A 21647-nucleotide genomic window follows, 5' to 3' on the forward strand; every position below is an offset into this window, starting at 1 on the left:
GCAAACAGAAAATATCCAGAAAGCTGAATGGAGAAAATCTCCAAGGAGAATTAAAACAGACACAACCATACTCACCTGGTCACTCAGTGTACACTGTTCTGTGCAAATGTCTGTGATGAGATTTCGAGCCTGCTTGGCCATTTCATCCAAGAACATGTTACACAAGGAAAGGCTTCGATCCCCAATGTGATGTCGCTGTTCAAAAGGGAGAAAAGGAAGCAGGATTTTCAGTGTTCCATCAGTCCTACAGCACTGCAGAGAACAGTTCACTAATCATAGAACTAGGATATGGGAAATAATAAATTTATTAGTCCTCAATAATCTTGACTCCTGGCTGGTTTTTGTTTTTGGAAGCAATTTGAACCATGAAATTTTCAAAGTCACCATTAATTTTTTTTTTTTTTAAGGAGGCAAAAATAATGTTTGAAGAAGTAGGTTTTCACATTTAATTTTGGATCAAATCTGCTTCAATGAGTCCAATATTCCAAGGTCTCTGTGAATGTCCTCTTCATTAGTATGTGCCAATACTAAGTCTAGGGGTAAGAGAGCATGCAACTCAAGCTATAGAGAAAGCAGTGTCCTTCAGATCACTGAGAAAGTCAATAATAAAGCCCTGCTGCATTAATTTCTGGATTCTGTCCCTTTCTCACTGGATCTGCACAAGAACAGCCTCTGTATTGCTGAAATCCTCCTTTCACCACTGATGTTTACTTTCTATCAGCCACGCTATGACACACTGTACACAGCACAGCAAAGATTATTTTTTCAAAATTATAATAGTTACCAAGGAATACAATTCAGATATTGAATTTCAAGTTCTGCTGGTTGTGACAAAATGTGCTTGCTGCAGCTGAATGCACAGTAACTGGTGTCCAGTGGACTTTGGCTACTGATTTCTTACTGTTAGTATAATTGTTCTCAAAGATGTCTCTTGTCCTGAAGGGGTCAGCTTTCCTGGAAACTTTTTAATGCTTGTGTAATATAAACAGCATTGGCTGCTATTTGAAGCAAAGCATACAAGGAAAATACCTATATAGATGTATAGTGTAATGAAGTTCAGCAGAAAAGAATTTTATTTTTAAATAAGAAAACCCCATATTATGTAAATTACAATAAATCTTACTCAACTAATTGTTTCAGATGAGCACTGTTAGCAATGAAAACAACATTTTCATAAGCACTAGATAACAATGGACAAGTTAACTCCCAGACTAATTTCAAAGTCAATGAACATACAGGAAATGTACTAAAGGATTTATGCCCTTACAACAAAAATAGAAAGAATTTCCTCAGATTCTAACTGCTTCCTTTAACAAAGAGTTCATTTCTTCAAGCACCACAGCATTTTTTAAATTCTACCTCTAACCAACAAGGTTTCCATTACCTAGTTCTGACCAAAGCAAATGCTTGTATTATACTGTCTATCACTTTTTTTTTCCTACTGAATAAAAACTGTAACAAGCCATATAGAACTCCCAGCTTCCTATTTCCTTCTCCCAGCCATGAGTTTATAAATCATTTAAGAGGAAAACTGTTGCTTCTAAGTTTTAACAGGCATAGGGGATTTATTAGCATCTAAGCCTAATTTTTGTACCCTAGGTAATCCTTCTTTAAAGCAAAGATCAAAATTCTTTCTCACTTGAGAAAAGGATTTAGAGATTTATGCATGAAGAGTCATCTAACAAGGTATCCACTTGTTTACCTCCATTTTTACATTTTTAGCCCTCTCCTCCCTCAAATGTCAAATTGCCATAACAAACACCTTCTTGCCATGCTCAGCTCTAGTTCACTCTTTGTTGAATAACAGATGAAAATAACTAAAATTGAAAAATTACCTCTTCAGGGCATAGTTCATGGGTACAGCTCATAAAGTGAGTGCAAAGCAGTGGGAATGCAATTGAGTATCTGGATTGAGAGGGAAGCTCCAAACACTGCTGAAACATCTTCTCAAAAGCACGACTATAAAAACTGAACAGAATTAATCAGTTATTAATCAGACATTTAAATGCAATATGTATATTTTTTGCTGCAAATAAGGGTTACTGCACACAAACCAAATGTAATCATAAACACATTTTGTATACCAAAAAACGATCAAAGTTTTGTTTGTTTTCTACATTCACTTCCTATGCATTTTATTGGGAGGTCTATTTTACATTATTATTATTACCATAATCATTTCTTTATTCTGATGTTTGCCACATAGGGACTGTAAAAACTTGCACTTTTTGTCAAGAAGTATTAAGGAGAAATCTGCAAATGATTCCTGATCAACTATATGACTGTCACAATATGTCTGACAAATGTTCATAAATACTTTTTTCAAACTAATTCTGCTAGAAACCAGAAATTACAATCGCTTCTTCCACTGGCCTATATTCCTACCAAGTGTGCTATTTAAAAATCACACTTGCAAGGACAAACCAAACAATAAATAATAAAAAACTGGTACAGTCATGGTAGTAGCATACCAAAAGATAGAAAGATCTGAGGTTTCCACCAACATCTCCACCAAAGAATCTACCATTTTTGTGTGGAAAATGATTGTGTTCATCATTTTTCCCAGTTCTCTATGGTCTGCAAGGCCAAGTGAAGCTTTAGAAACACTGGTGTAGGCCTGGAAAGAAAAAACAATTTATATGTTATAACTGCAGCTGCTTTTTGCAAATTCCATAGCTATTGCTCAATACCAATGTTAAATACTGTTTGTGCTATGCACAGGACACCTGTGTATTTAAAGACCATGCAGGGATTCTTCTCTTTCCACTAGGGCTTAAAAAACAGCCAACTGCCTTTCAGTGAAATCTCTCAACAACCACTGAATATGGCACTAATTTACAGACAAAATGCTGAACAAATGTACTGGCAAAAAACAAATTTGTAATCTCTCCCTTACCAGTGTAGGCACATTGAATCACACTCTGCACACCCACCAAACAGCTCAGCCTCAACACATTCTATTTCTGAACTGTTATAAACACCCCAGGGGATGATTTGCAAAAAGAACCCAAAGCAGACAAAGATATATCAAAACATAGCAAATTATCTGTTGAAGTATTTGCTTGATTTTAAGAGTAGGTTCTTTTTAGATAGCCTGTCACCCACTTGCAGTATGAGAGTAATCTAGAACAGCAGTAATCTATGAAACAGTTTGGTTTTTAGTGAAACATCATGCATATGGACCAATTCTTACCTGCAATCTGAACCAATCTAATCTCATTCCTCTGAAGTCAAACACCTCTCCATCTTCAACTGCATCAGGGAAAAATATAGAACAGAAAACCCTTAGAAAGCAATAACAAATTCAGATAGACTAGATCAGACCTTCTAAAAAACCCAAAAGACTAAAGAATGATTTGGGTAATGAACCTCATGTTTTTACCCAAGAATTTTGATCCGGTACAGTTGCAGTAAAAGGAATTAAAATATCTAGAGGATAATATGTGTAATGTTTTCTGTATTAAAAGGTTGGATTACTACCCAATAGCATCCTTTGAAAAAGGGAGACACCACAAAAGGCAGATACAAAAAGGAAAGAGAAACAAGGGAACCAAATCAGTTTACCTCCTTCTACTGATTACATGAAACAGAAGTGATGAAACTTTTCAGAGGAATCTGCCAATTTTCCAAGATCATTTAAACTTACCTTGTTTCACACTTAGTGAAGTCATTGTGTTTACAAAAGAGGACATGATGATTGATTCATCCTCTGGGCACACTGAAAGATTCTAAAAGAAATGTTGTTGTTATTATTATTATTATTACTTTGAACTTGGTTTATGAAATAATGTCAATATCTATGCCCCATTTATCAGCTATACTCTGAAATGTTCAAAAACCTACAAGAGGTAACTTAATCAATGGAATTTTTCAAATCCTGCTATTTAATAGCTTTCACTTTTTAATTCATTGACTGATGACAAATACCTAGAAAAGATTATTTCCAAACCAATATCAGCTCAAAGTGGTGAAAATCTGTCAGTGAATGTAGTTATACTACATTTTCTATTCTGTCTGCAATGAAAATCTGGTTATTGCAGGGTATAATGGAGCCCACATTAGCATTACTTTACGTCCAAAAAACCCCTCCCTCAAAATTTTTTTTACAAAAAATTTAAATTTGTTTTACTAAGCATTCAAATTTTACAAAATGCAACATAAATCTTTGTAGTTTTACCAAATAGGACCACAATTCTGTTAAGTAATGTAATGCAGAAGTTTCCCTTAATTCCAGAAAAAAACTGACATTGAAACCTAAAGGCTGAAAAAACTCGTAATGACCTCTCAATCACTTGTCTAATCTGGGGCTTAACATCTGTTATGAATTAATGTCAACTAAAATTCAAGCCCATTTTTCCCCTCGTTTCAGCTTGGGCTCCATCTAGTGGGGTCACCAGGAAATAAAACCAAAGCACTTCAGAAAGTTTATCCTTTCTTGGTTGGGATAAATAAGAAAAGGTTTCTACACTCCTTCAGTGACAGTACCTGTTCCACAGCCTCTAAACATAACAGTACTTCATAATATTAAAATATGAATACTGAAGTATATAAATTCATACCACTTGTAATTGTATGAAGCTGTGTCAGGGGAGGGTGAGGTTGGATATTAGGAAAAGGAAAAGAAAATATTAGGAAAAGGTTCCTCCCTCGGAGAGTGGTTGGATCCCCAGGGCTTGGGTCACAGCCCCAGGGCTGCCAGAGCTCCATTTGGACAATGCTCTCAGGCACAGGGTGGGATTGCTGGGGTGTCCTGTGCAGGGCCAGGAGCTGGACTTCGATGAGCCTTGTGGGTACCTTCCAATTCTGAATATTCTGTGATTCTATATAAAACCCACAAGTTTTATATAGAATCCCAGAATTAAGCAGTAAATTAATCTGGTTTACTCCGTAGCGTTCACCAAAATCCACAAACAGGGATGCACTTTATGATGTCATTTTGGACAAAAAGCCCTTGTTAAAATTTGCATTTGAGAAGGCAGAACCATGAAGTTGCCATACCTGCACCAGCTCATTTAAGACCACTGCATCAAAGCCAGAGAGATACTGTACATAATATCTCTGCATCACTGGTCCGTATTTCCGCACGTGTGCCCTGAGCTCCTCCATGTAGAATATCAGCTCAGCTATGTGCCTAGACAAAAAAACAAGGAAAAGCTTAGAAATATCACTCAAAATATTCAAACAAATATCTATCATGGGAATTTCCTCCTGTATCTTGTTTTTAAAACAATTATCAATAGCTAATTTCTGTAGGAAAGTATTTGTTAATGTTGTAAAAGGAGCTTACATAGGTAATTTTCTCCGCAAGCTCAAATCCACTCAACAGGACATAATTTAGCAGGATATCATCATAGTAATCCTCAAAGGTTTGTGTAACTATTCAGTTCTTTTTCTGAATAAGAAGCCCTTCTGTACAGCTCAATTTGAAAAAAATTTTTTCTCCAAAAGTAGTTAAACCTGAAAAATACAAGTCTAATAACTGCGTTTCTGGATTGTTTCCCAAGCCATGAGGATGGTTGAATACTTGCACAGGTTGTTTCAGAGAGGCTCTGGAACCTCCATCTTTCCTTAGCACCTAAATCCAGTGGAGAGAATCCAAGATTTTCCCACTCCAGCTCTATAAATGGCCTTGTGATTGTTGTTTAAAATCCTGCAGTCATTCAGTTCAACCTTGTGTCAAATAATCTTGAGAAGTCTCCTGCCTATCCACACTTGTAAGATCTTGTCATCAGATTTCTCATTTTTACCATCTGTTTATGGTGACACTAAAGCTGTTTTACATGACTAAAGCTTAGGTGATTTAAAAGACAGTTTTGCTACAAGACACAATCTACAAATCAACAAATAAAGTTTTTTGAAAGTTTTCTTGCCTCCTTCATTGATTTTATCAATGCAAAATCAATGAAGACGTGAAAAAAACCTTTATTTTTGCCTATTCAAAGTTAAAAAACTAAAAGTTAAATGAAATATTTCTATTTTATATATGAATTTTCACTGATGTGCTCCAATCTCTAGGACCGTATTTCTAGTTTTATGTTTTGGTGGGACACTTAATATTCCCAAGTAAAAATTTTCTGAACATTCCCAGCTGCTCCATATAGCCAACCTTTTCTGAGATTCCACTGCCTTCAAATTTCGTTTGTCTGTGAAATTCTATTATTGAAGGAACTGCATTAAAAATGCACATACTTATCTATGAAATCATCTGCGCTCTTCTTTGGCATATTATCTGCATGACGAAGAAGCCAAATAATTTCATCACGAGCAAAGGATAATGCCATAAATACAAAAAGTGCCTGAAAAACAAAAATTGTTCACTTATCAATATATAAACTTATCAATATACACCACAGCTGAATAGTTTGTGCACTCAAGAGGCAACTAGTCTCTAAAACCCAAGAACTTAAAAAACTAAGTAGGTTTTCTTGAAGCAAGGAGTTTTTTCCCCCCAAAGAAAATAAAGATTGGATTTACCATTGAGAAACACACTGGTTTTTGCACAAATGACACCAAAAAAGCTGTCATTACCTTGGGACCCAAGAGGCCTGGCTGGTCAGACAAGACAGTGGCTAGTTCTTTGAGTGCAGAACGTAAAAACTTGCGTCTCTCTCTATGCATTGAGCCACTGCATCAAAAGAACATACATTATCCACTATGCCAGACAAAGAATACTTCATTTTCAAGAGCATTTAAAACCAAGCATAGGCAGATTATATTATACCAACTTCACAAGTTCAGAATTTTGAAGAATGTGGTTCAAAAAATTGGAATTCTCATCTCCAATACCATATATTTTTGAAGCATCAATAAATTTAAACCCCAAATTCTCTGCCCCCTCTCTGTGATGTGCATTTGACTACATTAAAACATTTCTATTTCATCTGCATTGACCTTTTGTCATCAGACAAAACATAACTAATGAATAAACTAAATGCTATCATCCTGATAATTTGAAAACTAATCCAGAACTTGGGAAGTGAAATCCGTAATAACATTAAGCAAATCCAGATTTAAAAGAACAATCAGTAAATGATTCATTTGAAAATGCATGACTAATTATGCATTTGACAGATTCTGTTTATACAATCCTTATAACTTTGCTTTATGAAAAGCAATCCTAAAATCAGTCAGAAAACTTTAAGACACTTACGCATGTGAAACAGCAGCTTCTTTGCACTCTCTGATGTCATTGATACGCTTGTTGTAGCTGCAAGTAAAAAGCAGTCACATGTGGTATAAGAATCAGCAGCACATTTCACAAAGAGCTGAGTGGGACTTGAGAAGAGCTACAGTGTTGTAGCAAGCAGGATACAGCAGAAAACACACACCAGCTCCTGAGCAGAGCTAAATGCCAAAACTAGATCCCCAAACCAAAAATCTACTGAAGTGCTCTGGGTGTTTGCTGGTAGAGGTCTCAACTTTGTTTCTGAGTTTTCATATAATGTACTGCAGAATTAGTGGCAGCAAGATGCAATTTTTCAAGCAAACCCAACATTCATTACATCTTTTCCCTTCAGTAAATCAAGATTTGTGGGTGAGATCATTAATCTTAGAGACGTGCCATTTTAGAGACTGATTCACACCAGGCTTTCAGAACTGAGATAAAAAAAGGTGTGGTGGTTATGAAATCAGGCCCCTAAAACTTATGCATTAAGGAAACAGTCAAGATACCAAGCAAAATATTTGTGTACCTAAGCCAAACTTATATGAAACAGAAGTAATCTGTTTGAAACAGTCCTTCAAGAAATATGGTGTTTTTAGCAGAGATTCTGAAAGAAGAACAAAAACTTACCCTCTTATGTTTACAAACAAATCTTCTGCAGCTTTGTGAATATGGAACACTTCGTCTCGAAAGAGAGCCAAGCAAGAGCTGCTTTGAAGTGCAAGTTTCCAAAGATTCAAAGCTGTAGCATCACTATTAAGGATTCCATGGCACAAAATAAATCCAACTTCAAAAGTTCACATTGATGTATGTCACAAATCAGATGCACAAAGACAGTAAGAGAACAGTGAGATGATTATGTACTTTATATAAATAGTTTGCATAGATCATTAATAAACTCTTTAAGGTATAACATTTTCCAATATATAAAAAATACCTCCCTCCCCACTTCTAATGGAAGTATTTTTGCAATATTTGTATGAAATTAATTACTTTATGCTGGAGTATAAAATAATGGAGTATGCTGATACTACTTGACTACTTTCATCAAATTACTGAAGCCCCCACTTCCAGTCAAAGTCTGGAACAAACTGATGCACATGCATGATTTGGCAGCACGTGCCAAATTCTAGCTTCACTGCATAATAGTACAAATGAAATTTAATCAAGCTATTAATTGTAATTAATACAGCTGTAATTAATACAGCTATTGTACAGTACAGAAAGCAAGTAGTCTTAAATGTTAACCAATTTTTTTTTAATGCAACCATGAGCTGTTTCAGAGTATTTTACTCACAAATGATCCATTTTTCCATTGCATCCAGAGATAGGTATTCACATGGCATCTGTTAAAAGAACAGTAATTTGTAGCATACTAGTTATAAGTACTTCTTAGCAAAAAGGGACAAACAAAGCCTTAAATGCTGATCATAGAAGGCCACTGACCACTAACAGTGATTCAGTGTTTCAGCACTTCAGAAACTGAGGGTTAGAATATTAAGTGAGCTTCCATACCCTCCAAAATCTTGAACAAATTTTGACAAATATTTATTTTCAATAAACATTGTGTTTAACAATATTCAAGAATTGAAAGCTTTTGATGGATACTAATCCCAACTTGACAGCCATTAAAGTTTCAATTTTTTTCAGAAAGATAACCATTGCTATCACAGCTGAGGCAGCAATGCAAATATAAATTTTAAAGGAAGGACCAGCTCTGATTTCCAGTCTCCTGGCTCACAAACACCTAAGAGGGTACTCAGGATTCCTCCCTTTTACAACTGCAGAAGTTAACATTGCTTCCCTTCATCTTCTGGTCAACAAATTACAGAGGCTGAAGGCACAAGTTGATGTAACAGAAACTTTACTTAATGAGAGAAAACATTCCCCCTGTTCTAATCAGCGTATTTAGTTCTCTGATGAAAAGTCACATAGAAGTAATCCAACAGACAATTATTTGACAGAAAACCCTACTTAACTCTATCACAGAATGTAAATTAAAAGAGCATACTGTGTCAGACTGTGCAGGATTGAGCATTGTGCTGGGGGCGCTGATGAGGCTCAGCAGTTGTGCGTTTCTCCACTGGTCAGCTGAGAGATTTCGTCGAGGATAGACCATCTGGAGTGAAATCAGAGCATCTGAAAGGGACTAGAAAGCAGGCTCATGATTAGTTGGAATGGTCAGTACTGTTTCATCAGCAGAGCTGTTTCCTCAGCATTATTACTAACAGTCACCAAGACATTTTAGTGAACTAGTTTTGAAATTAAACATAAGGTTAAATCCCATTGCACCTAGCTTATTTAACATATAAAAGACTACTCCAGGCTAGAGGAAGGATGCAAAGAAGGAAGAGTTTGATTTCTATTATTTTAGTTAGAGTTACAAAATTCTGAGTTCAGAATTAGAGGACATGGAAAAGTAAGGCATAAAATAAGGCACAAAAGCCCTCTCACACACAACTGGAAGTTGTCCATTACTTATTCAAGCATCCCAGTTGCTGTGCTACTCCCTTCCCTGCCACTTCCTTTGGCATGTCTTTCCCCATGGTAGCAAACTCTAATTCTTTTGAGCAGATACTGTCTGCAGGAATATCTCTGTAGCAAATTAAGCTTATCTGGGAAAGTGTATCCTAAGTCTTTCCCCTGACTTTTTTATCAATAGTGGTGTTTGAATGAATCCTCAGGGAGCCAGATCTGAACAGTGTGAGAGCAGAGGAGGTCACGCAGGCCAAAAAACCAAAGTCATCTGCCAAAGCTAAATGTCAAGGACTAAACAAATAATAAACAAATACAAAGGACTAAACAAATACAAAGGACTAAACAAATACAAAGGACTAGTTTGCTGCAAAGCAGTGGGATTACACTGATAACTTCAGTGTGCAGTTCCACGAGAGTGCAGCCCAAGAATGTTTCTGTAGTGCAGCACCTGAAAAGATCCCTGATCCAATTGATGCTTCTAGCACAGAATAATCACAAGAGCAAAAATTGGACTGAAAGGCATCTTTACAAAGGTGTCAATGGAAAGGACTGATCCACTATTAAATACAAGAGCATAAACAAAGATAATACTGAGAAGTAAAGCATCTTTGCTAAAATGTGCATTAGAAAAGATTACTTGTAAATGACAGCATTAGCTAAATGAATCTTAACAAGACAGGAATCGTGGAAAACATAACACCAATAAGATTACAAACAAGTTAGAAGTATTGGAAACTATTTCACTTCAGAGCACTTAGCAAAGTAGCTGGAAAGCTCTGAACTTCTAGTGACAATACTGAAAAGTTTAAGGAAATCGAGAAAAATCTAGAAAGGAAATGAGAGAAGGAAACCACAACCAGTACTAAACCTCAAAATAGGTAAAGAAATAATCCAAACCTTAAAAACTTTAGGTAATAACTTAGAATTTAACTTAAGCTACTGCTGAAGACTCCAAAGTAAGTTGTAACTGTTAAGCAATTAATTTGCAAGCATCTAGAAAGTAATGTCTTTATAACAGTTGGTCAGTCCTGATCAGAGAAATTTAGTTTGCTTTGACAGAATAACAAATCTAGTGAGCAAATGGGAAGTGATAAGATATACTTTGGCAAGGCTTCTGTAACTTTTCCAAGATATTCTTACATGAAAACAGAGCCTAAATCTCGGAACTACAACACAATCAACAGTGTAAGAACAGAAACTTAGAAACATCTGTCCAGAAAGGACTAAAGGAATTGAGCTCCTTTAACTCAGTGAAGGCAACTCAGCAGTATCAGCTTTTGAGTACAGGAGCTACTGCTAAAGAGGCAGTGGTGATCTCCTGGACTCCCAGTTTAAGGACAATCCAAAGCAAAGCCCCTTAGGTTACAAAACAGAAAATCACATTCATCTAGGATGGTAACAGAGCAAAACAACCAACATCACAGAAACATTGTGAATCTCTTTAACTTCAAGCTACAAGCTAACACAAAACACAAAAGTAGTTATTCTCAGATGATCCACAACTGATTTTTAATTAATTTCTGATCCTTAGTGAATAGATTGGCACCCTACTAATGGACTTATGATTCCTGTATTTCTGCAGATTGTGCTTTTTAATCAACCCCAGCCCTAGATACTCAATGTAAGCAGAAATCTCAGATAAAATTTATACCAAATGGCCTTCAACAAAACAAACTCTTGCACATTTATTTTTTATCACTGTTTCTCCCAATTAAGGTTACTGCATGCCTGTGAAAAGTAGTTACATACTTTACTGTGAGGTACAAATTCCTCCATCATTTTCTTTAAAGGATTTTCATAATCCACAATCATCTGGCCAAGGCGTGGATATTCTCTGTCACTAAAAGCAACAACAAACAATTCATGAGGTGTAGCTGTTGCTATCATTAACATCATACACATCTTTCATACAATCAATTTTTTACCTTGCTCCATGTGTCATTTCATGGGCATAGTTATACAGTCCAATGATAGCCTTCCTTTCTTCAATTCGAGACAGCAGTATCATTAGAGTTGTGTAGGTTATAATCAAATCTAGGTAGTTCTTTGTTAAATCAAAGTTTACAGTCTAGAAATGAAAACCAGTAAATTATCATTTAAAAACTTTTAGAAACAAGCATAACCCATTTTTCCTTACATTTCCACCAACTTTCAGCATTTTTAAATGCTGTCTTTTGAAAAAAGTTCTTGTTCTGGTGGCATGTGACTCTGTATAACCTTTATTCATTCATTCAGATTCCCAGAATTGTTTGCACTCAAAAAAACAAAGCATCCAAATAAATCCTGCCAGGCTTAAGTGTCACAGATTACCTGACAGACAGAACAACTTCTCTTGTTTACCTAGCAGTCAACAGTGCCATGCCTATGAACTGTATTTTAATAAGGCCACAATGTAAAAGAGTAGCACATATCCCACTGGCCTTGTAACATCATTCCACAGAACACATACCTGCTCCTTTTTCACATTATGAATCTAAGTTGGCCAAATTCAAAATAATGACAAAAACTAACAAGGTGACATTAAGAACATTAAGAAAGTTGAAACCAACAGGAAAAAGTGTTGGAGATTTTCTTTTGGGAGCTTTCTTTCTAAGATTGTTTGGGGGTGGTTTTTTTGGTTGTTTTTTTTGTTTGTTTTGGTTTGGTTTTTTGTTGGGTTTTTTGGGTGGGGGCTGGTGGTTTTGTTTTAAATGTAAGACTTCTAGATGCTTTTGTAGTTGCTTTAGTCAACCCCAAAAATGACCTCCTCACACAGCTTAGGTGGACAGCAGTAATAGCCTTGTCTTGTGAGTCTCACAAGGCATAAGCATAGAGATGTGACTAGGAATTAACTTGCAGATGCAATAAATCAAAAATTACTGAAAAAATTTTATGTTTGGCAGCAATACTGTTACTACTGTTCATAAGAAGACTACTAAGAAAGGTCTATCTCTCTATTATAAAAGTTAGAAATGTGAATCCTATGTTGTTTTTATTTCTCTTGCACTTATAACTGGAGATGTGATATTTCCTGGAGTAACAAAAACAAGTCCTTCTCCCCACATGACTCTGAATATAACATTTTTGGAAGTTTAAACCTAGAAACTTACAATATCAAAGAAGACCTGGCAAACATCAATAGTGTTCAGCAGCTCACAGACATGGTCCTTGAAAAACAAAGGAATAACTTTAGTTTAAAAAGATAAAAAGATCTAATTAAATCATGTTACTACAATTAGTGATGGAACTTCAATTTTTTTTTTTACTTGAAGAACAGAACTTCAAGTTCAGCTATTTCATTATATAGTCTTATTTCATCAATACAATTACAGAAACTTAATGTGATAACAAGAACAACTTACACATTTGTAATGCCTTACCTTAAATTCCATAACATCAACGAACGTGAAGTAGTATAATGCCAGGTTCTTCAAAATCTCTGATTTTTCTTTCTGGAGCTGAGCAAGCTGTTGCTAAAAGAGAAACATAAACATGCACACTGTTCTTAGAAGATCTTGAGAAGACTGCTGCAAAGTAATACCTGTGAAGCGCAGAGAAACCACCAGGCTATGCAAAGAAGCTGGAACATTGTTTTTCTAAGACTGAGGTTCTGTGTGTGTCAAATACACAGAGTTCTCAGCACTGATCATTTTAACAGCTGCCCACTACATTTTGAAGATAAAAGTTACATTAGTACACATTAGTACCAGAGTCATATTGTTTAGCTCAGCTAGAGATGAAAATGGTAGTCAGGAGAAGTGTTATGTTATCACATATGTATAATTTGCAAAAGCAGAACAGTACATGAGCACAAATCAGTATGCCAAAACCAAAATAATTATGTTACTCGAGGTGGAAGAAAATAAGGTGGCAGGTTACAAACTTTACTACAGAAAAACATTATGCTTTTAAATTCTGAACTTACCAAAAAGAATATCCAGGCAAAGCCACGTTAAGCATGCAAAATAAAATGTAGATACAAACATAAAATACAGTAACGGTTCTTTGACCAGTTCCATATAAACACAATAATACATTCAAACAAAAGCAACAAAATAAAGAAACATAAAAGAAGCCAAACACTAGCATTAGACACTTGTGGATAAAATGGAAGAGGCAAACGTGAATACAAAGGTAAAATAATTCACATGGATTTATTTTTATATATATTTTAAACAGACAATGAAGTACTATTTATTTTAAAAGATTCTCTGAAGGAACAAGATTGATCACTTAGACAATTAAGAACACAGAAAAGCAGCTGTTAGTGAACAGCCATTCTGTTTATCTATGTATGACAGTCTCAAAGCACTGCAAGTATCCAAATATTTAACTGGCAATATCCAGCTACAAGTTGCATCTCCTTCCTGATACAGGAATTGAAATGAGTTAAAGCATAGGAACAATAGGAAAAAGTGCCCTCCAAAAATCTGCAAGATTTTAAATAAAAGATGATCAAATTAAATAACATCTTTTTCTCAACAAGAGCAATCAATTATAAGACAGATTAAAAAATTGCTTCAAATTGATTAGCTTATTTTCATGAGAGGTTAGAACTCACTATGCTTTTTCAGCTCACTCTCTTTTATAAAGCTGTGCTCTGTATTCTCAGTTTTATGAATTTAGAAGAATTTTGATGCTTTACATAAAACAAACTGCCTGGACCACAAAGGTAAGATAAGTTTAGTTTCTCTCCTCTGAACTTTCAGAGGTGATGAAGATTTTGTAGCAGTCTTGAGCCATAACACTTTCACTATTGCCAAGGAAGACAAGAATAGTCAGTTATGAGCCAATCAGAATGGCTACATTATAAAATCCTCCTGTCTACTCTTAAACCATGGCAAAGGATTGGACTTGGAATGCCTGCCTATTATTTAAGTCTCTTCCACATAGCCATCAGCTGAGGCTTAATTGAAAGAGGTGCAAGTACATGTGTTCATTTTGTAACTTGTCCTGATAAATCTCATGCACCAGGAAATAATTTATTCCCATTTCATGTGCTGCTGTACAAAAACCTGTTTTCAAATCCCAAGACTTGTATTTTGATCCTCAGCATGAGGCTTAAAACTGGAGTTTTTCCAGTATACAGCTTTAACTTCAACTTCCTTGAGCTCAGAAAATGAAGGATGCAGCATCAGCACACAAGACTCCAGAGCTCCAGGATGGCTGTGCAGCTCCAGCACACCTTCAGACCAGCTTGTGCCTACACCTGGAATCACTCCAGAGGAAAATCTGCTGTGTACTTTCAGGACTGCTCCATCACTCAACAGTTCTTACACAATGAAAACTCAGTTAAGATGAGTGGTTTTAATTTTGGACCCTGGCCCTAGCACTTCAAGCCTTTCTTGAGTTTGTAGAAGACTAAGCAGAAATAAGAGGTTTTTTTCTGTGCAACTAATACAAGTGTGACCCAGATGAATCTGAGAAGTCCTTTCAAGAATTTTCAGGAAGAGATGACAGGGTGTGATCCACAAGTAAGATCATTTCTAGTGCAGAGAAAAAACAAAACCAGAACTCACTATCACTGCACACCCCCTTAACAGCATTTTTTCCACTGCAATCCTAAATCATAGTAAGCAAGGTGCAATGCTAAAGGAGACTCAAAATTATAAGTTGCTGTACACCTATTTTTGGTAAAACAAATAGCAACTGAATGGCCACTCCTACAGGACATTCAATTTCAAGCCACAATATGTGAAATGGGGAGATATGGCAAGAAGGGAGATGGTGCTGGGAACTATGATCACAAAAGAAATAATAAATTTTCAGAAATTCTGTGAAGTTGTACAGAGTATAGGGAGGTATCTGCCACACTCAGCTAAGGATTATGGAATCATAGCTGTGCATTCTTATGTGTAAATATTTCTGGGAATATAGGTAACAAGATAAGTGATGTTAAAACGTTCCTAGAGAGTTGAGATGATCATTCTTTGAATGCTGAGTGTTGAGGGGGTCAGTAAACTCTTATTTAAAACAGTAGTACCAAAACAATATATAAACTAACTGTTATGTCAGTAGAGGGCAAATAGTTCAATTTATGGAGCACAGCCTTATCAGTGATGTTTAGAAGAACAGCTTACAAGCATGCAGTGTCTTGGATGTTTATTTGCTTTTTTATCATTCAAGAATGTGGGTGTAACTCTTTGCACAACCACAGCATTAAAACTTTCCATTACTAATTATTAACTTCTAAACATCTGTTTAGAAGTTGCTGATGCTATATTGAGTTGTATTTGGTTTGAGGCTTTTTTCCTTAGCCTGCAACTCATTGTTGAAAGTTTCCAATAACCAACAAAATAAGGTATATCCTAAAATAGGATAAACTGAAGAAATAACTCTTTAAACATCAAAAAATTATTTTTACTATACCTGACTGCCTTATAGACTGGAAGTGGTTTATTGATTCTTAGAGAATTTGAAGGACAAATTATAAGAAAAGTATTTTTGTTGAATGAGGTGACTTAGATTTAAGACCTATGAAAACATGTAGAATTTTCAGCATAATATGGCAAGATCAAAAAAACTCTCAAATAATTAATCTGAGACTATTTATTTTGTCTATTAACAAAATATCACATCTCTGATGATGTTTGAATATTATTTATAAATAAGAAAGAGTACCTACAGGAGAAGGAACTGATCTTTAACTTGTGCTTTTCCTTCTTTATATTAAATCCCGAAGATCCTCACACAGTCAATTATGTCAGAGAAAGTACATTAAGAGAAGAAAAAACATGAAAAATGCAAGACAGCCTCACTTAAAGCTTATATGAATGGCTCAGACAAGGGAGAAATGATGCAAGCCTGGCATACTAATCATGTGAATAAATACCAATTTAATACAATGGCTCACAAAAAATATGAGACAATTAAAAGAGGTTGCTCAGAGAGTTTCATGTGAGCAAAAGCAAATTGTACCCCTAGTCCTGCATTTTTTTATCATGTTTATTTGAATGGCAGTAGCAATATGTGAATAAATGTCTTATTTCATGATCTGGAAATAGACAGTACAAAGGTGAATTTTCTGCTTATATTAGTGTGATATTTTTCCTGCAAGTCTGATCATGAAACACTTGTATTTGTTTTCTACAATACAACACCACAGATATTACCATGTCCTCAGCAAAAATACCATCAACTCAATCTCACCAGCTGGAATATAAGCCCCAAAAAGCACTATTATAAATTCTGACTGTTACTGTCATTTGTTATACTCACTATGCTTGTCACCTACAGTGTCTTTAGATGAACATTTGAAAAAGTCAATTAATTTGACCAAAGTTCTGTGTCTAGAAAATACATAGCAGAGCAACAGGGAAAGATAGAAACATCTAATAAAATGAAAAAAAAAATAGTTTTAAATTCTGTAAATTAACTCTAGAATGATGGACGTGTCCCTTGGTTTGCTTATTTGCAATTAAAAGCAGTTTCTGAAGTACTGTGCTGCCTATAAAAAGATAAAATAGAATATTTAACATGTTTACTAACTAATGTATGTCTACCTACAAGATCTGTTTCAGTTTGTGTTCAAGTTTCTAGCACTAAGGTAACTGTTTTGAAAAGGAAATAGCCACCTGTGATGCTCCAGAACTGTTACCATTCCCAGGGAATTAATAAGGGCAGACAACTGGAGCAGGGAGGTTTCTCTTTAAAAACTCATCTACCTCTCAGCTGTAAAAAACAGATTCCCCATTCTCTCACCTTCGTTTACAATTTTTCCAATATTTTTACAATTCATACAATTTTTTGAATGCCATCTCAGTGGGGTTTTTTTGTTTGTTTTCTTGGTTTTAAGGGCCAAGCTCTTAAACTGTCAATCATTAAAGCAAAGAGAGTTTGAGTGGATGAAGGAGAGGGTAAAGTGTTACACACACATTCACTCCTCTGCAGGTATTGCAGACACTATGAGGCAACGAGCAAGCAAAATTGATTTACCTTGGCAAGTGACTTGTATGGATTTACATCAATTACAGCAGTGTTCTACAGTGATTTATTACAAATAATCATAAAAAAATACACGGTTTGGATGTTATTCTATCTTTAATTCAGGCCCAGTCAAAGGTCAAACCAAGAAAATAAACTTCGTAGCTGACAGCACTTTACTATTTTGAAAAAAAATATTACATTATGAGAATTCTGTTTGGTGAAACATTTGGAAGAGATTTCAGGATTTCACATGACCTCTTAGAATTGCTATGAAAAAAATGCTCACTCAAAAATGACTGTTAGACTGCAAAACTTTATATACTATATTTGTTATATAGGATACCTCATTTTAAGTCAGTCTTACACCTGTAACAACTGAAGACATCAGACACACTCCTGCATACAAAACCAGCACAGTAAGTATGGTAGTATCAAAGCAAGGCAATTACCATTTTGAATTTTTAGCAAAAATGTAGATAAAATTTTGTTATTTGTAGATGATTTCCATGTTCTTGTGAAATAAACTATCTTTATTATATTCTATTCTCAAGCATAAGACATCCTAACTGTTCATAGAAAGCTGAACAGAGAATAATTGCTCATCATCTGATTTCACTCATGCAGGGGAACATCCATAACCTAAACTGCTGCCTCAGTGACTTCTGGAAAATTTATCTCTTTACCACTATCAGTTCCCTCAGCAAGAGCAGAGGTGAAAAAGCAGCTGTGCATGGCACCCCCTTACCTGGAAAAGCTTTTAATCTTCATGGAAAAGGCTACTTGGGTTTTATGGCAGAATTTAGGGAGTTGGGGGTTTTTTGCTTAAGCAAGCTGGAAGTTATCTGGAAAGTCAAGTCTTCCATGCAAGAGATCTAAGACCCCAGAAAGGTGGACAAAAATATTACCATTTACTGAATATGGGGTGAATTTAAGTTAGACTTAAGAAAACAGCTGTGATAGCTTCCTCAAAAATATATGACCAGTGAAAAGGGATTACCAATGCATGAGGCAGCAGAGCTGAGACTCCAAAGTTACTTTTCCAGAGATGATAGTTTCTAAATGATCTTCATTAGTGCTATGAAAACTACAATACTAAATGCTTCATTAGAAACAAGCAAACAAATGACATTTTCCTTGAGAACCTGTAGCACTTGCAGGGCCGAAAGAAAAAACTTGGAAAATCAGGTTATTTATTTGTATTAAGTGTTCTGAAAAAGACTAATTACTGGAAGCACCTATCACAAATTAAAAATCGAGGCTGGTTATGAAGTGTGGGTTTTAGGGTTTTTTTTAATAGAAGAAAGCATTTAATAAAAGCATGGATTAATGACTACTAATAAGCTTTAGCCAAGGAGGTTCAGACACTCTGTGCCCACACCACCTCTCCCACACCCATCTAATTTGTATGTAACCAGCTTGTTGTGAAGAGAAACTGTGAAAGACACAGGGGGCAAACCAAACACACACTGGGATCTAAAAGGGAAAAGGCAAAAATTAAAAAAAATAAAGTGAACTAATTCAAAACTATAGATCCTAACCCAAGTAGACTGGAAATGCTCACACTGCTTATCAAAGTGATCTCATTTCCAGTCCCCACAGACACAATACAGCAGAAAATTAGTCAATACAAAACAAAAATGGAATTGATATGAACAATACTGAGAACATACCTACTAGGTGATGAAGACTAGCATTATTTGGAAAACAGATCTTTCTCTCACTAACCATACACTGAGAAACTTCTAAGTGATGCTTCACTGGTCTGCTTTGTGCTAAGCAATGACTGAACATCAATTTTTTCCAAGAGACATGTAAAAAAATAAGTTTTTCTACAAGGAAATTGCTGAGGAACAAACCAAGAAAAAGGTATGTTCAAGAAAGAAGACTAGATATTCCCATTACTTGTTCTATGTGGTGTTTGGGAAAGCAGAGGGGGAGCTACAACTTCATCCCATAAAGACATGGAGCTTTACCTGCACAGGCAGCAGACTTATCAAATCCTACTCACAAGCTACAAAAAATTTCTGTCCTTTCTCTCTGCATCTCCAGTTCCCCACAGTGAGGTATTTTATTCTGGTTTTAAAAGGTATTAAGTATTAGCATTGACTGAGAACAGAGTAACTTTTAGGTCCTACAACATTTTTTTTTTGAGTTCACTGTGACAAGAACCTCACATGTACCCCCTTACAAGAGGATGAAGTCTAAATAGCTATCAGAAAAATCTGGCTGCTTCTGCATCCCTTACTTTGGAACAATCCTTTTGAAGCCAGGCCAGGAAATTCAGTAACAATAAATGCTGCTCTGAGTCAACAGAAGCACAAGCAGATCACGCACCTGACCAAGAACAACAGTGCTAAAAAGTTTTTGAAAGCCATCTGCAGCTTAGAAGGCTTTTTCAAAACAAAGCTTTAGTCAATTTATAATAATTATAAATAGTAAAGCTCCCCCAAACACAGAAGAAACTTCCCTTTCAAACAGGACTCTATCTTGTTTCTCACTTTTTGAATCCTTCAAATTTTGGCTTATATTTTTGTTTATTCCTTCCTTTGCAGGTTATTTCATACAGTGTGCAGCAGTACTACCATGGTGGCCTATTTCATTAACAGCTTAAGAGCCTGGTCTAACTGCACAATTTCAAGATGATGTGATTCACCATGGTTATTGGAAAAGAAAGGGCAGGTGTAAGACATCACAGGGACTGCCCTCGAACAATGGGAGACAGAGTTATGAACTGATAAGGTGCAGAGTTGTCTATCATTAATCCTCTGGAAAATTAACTACTCCATTTAATTTTCCAGCCTGATCAGCCACTTCCCTGTTTGAACTGCCCACAATCTTTCACTCTCAGTACAATACTGAAAACCAGCAACTGTCAGACATTGCTCTGATGACTCAGCACGTCAAACACTGAAGGAGGAACAAACCAGGAACTCGGTTTTCCATGGATAAAGATGTAAAAGATACCAATAGCAAATATAACAGAATTACTTGTTTCAACAGAAGGAAAATTCTGATTACAGCAAACACTGCTCATACTCCTCAATCAAATGTGTTGCTCATTTCTAAGACACAAAACACTGTAGATGACAATACCTGAGAAAAAACAGCTAAAATGGGTCCAAAAAAAATCAAAAAAGCTGGCACTACCTATTCTCTAAAAGTGAATGCAAGCCTGTTCAGCACCATCACCTACTGACATGTTGAAAGCAAAGGTACACAGTGCTAGGCAGTGGCAACTGCTGCACTCCAACATACAAAATCCAAAATCCCTCCCTGAAAGGTGTCCTGGAATTTTCACTGCAAGGAAGAAACACAACTTATGATTTCTTAGCTATTTCCACTGCAGTAATCCTTTGTGATGTTTCTTTAATCAATGTGCCTCTGTTCCAATTAGCTTCTTGCCCTTTTAAATCTTTAAACGGCCTTTCCTTTTTTTTGGGAGTTACAGCATTCTATGGGAACACCTGCAAATAACTAAATGAAATGCAATCAGCTCTGACTGCAGGACAGACACCCCAGCTGCCTATTGCTAGAGCTTAAAATCCTCCTTTAAAGAGTGCTCATCCATAAGGAGGGTAGGCTTTTGTCAATTGTGTTTAATAAACACAGGCCTGGCTGGCTCATAGTAAATAAACGCACAGCAATGACAAAATATTGTGAGTGTGTCCTATTTTAGAAACTGTGATTGTCAAAATACAGCAAGTTTTCTTTGATCTCTTTCCATAAACTTCACAGCAACAAATCCTTAAACATCTATCATTACTTAAGCTCCAAATTGATAACCAACAACTGGAAGAAATTCAAAATATACATGCAGCTGCAGTAAGTAAATTCTATGCAGATTATCTTTTAATAGTTGATCTGCCACCCAAGCTTAGAGAATATGGAAGCATTTACCAAACATGGTTTAACAGATTTACTATTTTCACATTAATTTGATAAAGAATTTCTATATTTGTTACTAGCACAAATTCAATACAGAGATAAGCAACAATAAAGAGTGCAAAGCAAAAGAACAAGTTTTAAAGTGAAAAAGCACATAGTTAATGAAATTGTTTCCTCCATAAGGTAAAGTTTTCTTCTGGTTTCTTTGGGTCTTTTC

The 21647-nt window shown here is 35.7% G+C and overlaps 1 protein-coding gene across 6 annotated transcripts in view; it reads right to left on the minus strand.

Moving 5' to 3' along the window:
- Positions 1-21647, minus strand: part of NCKAP1 (NCK associated protein 1) — a 52776-nt gene that overhangs the window by 18221 nt on the left and 12908 nt on the right. For 4 of the 6 annotated variants that reach the window (XM_071434404.1, XM_071434401.1, XM_071434407.1 and 1 more), the window contains 16 exons: positions 13000-13092; positions 12730-12786; positions 11566-11708; positions 11390-11480; positions 9174-9311; positions 8460-8508; positions 7793-7949; positions 7151-7207; positions 6529-6625; positions 6190-6296; positions 4999-5131; positions 3647-3728; positions 3194-3252; positions 2472-2617; positions 1836-1968; positions 76-195 (listed from right to left, as the gene is read on the minus strand). In XM_071434404.1, coding sequence (XP_071290505.1) covers positions 76-195; positions 1836-1968; positions 2472-2617; positions 3194-3252; positions 3647-3728; positions 4999-5131; positions 6190-6296; positions 6529-6625; positions 7151-7207; positions 7793-7949; positions 8460-8508; positions 9174-9311; positions 11390-11480; positions 11566-11708; positions 12730-12786; positions 13000-13092 — 1662 coding nt within the window. The remainder of the gene's footprint in view (positions 1-75; positions 196-1835; positions 1969-2471; positions 2618-3193; positions 3253-3646; positions 3729-4998; positions 5132-6189; positions 6297-6528; positions 6626-7150; positions 7208-7792; positions 7950-8459; positions 8509-9173; positions 9312-11389; positions 11481-11565; positions 11709-12729; positions 12787-12999; positions 13093-21647) is intronic. The other 2 variants (XM_071434405.1, XM_071434403.1) reach the window with 1 other exon arrangement.

Source organism: Agelaius tricolor, unplaced genomic scaffold (genome assembly GCF_023055355.1).
Source record: "Agelaius tricolor isolate 1412-34295 unplaced genomic scaffold, bAgeTri1.0.p SCAF_10, whole genome shotgun sequence".
Taxonomy (NCBI): domain Eukaryota; kingdom Metazoa; phylum Chordata; class Aves; order Passeriformes; family Icteridae; genus Agelaius; species Agelaius tricolor.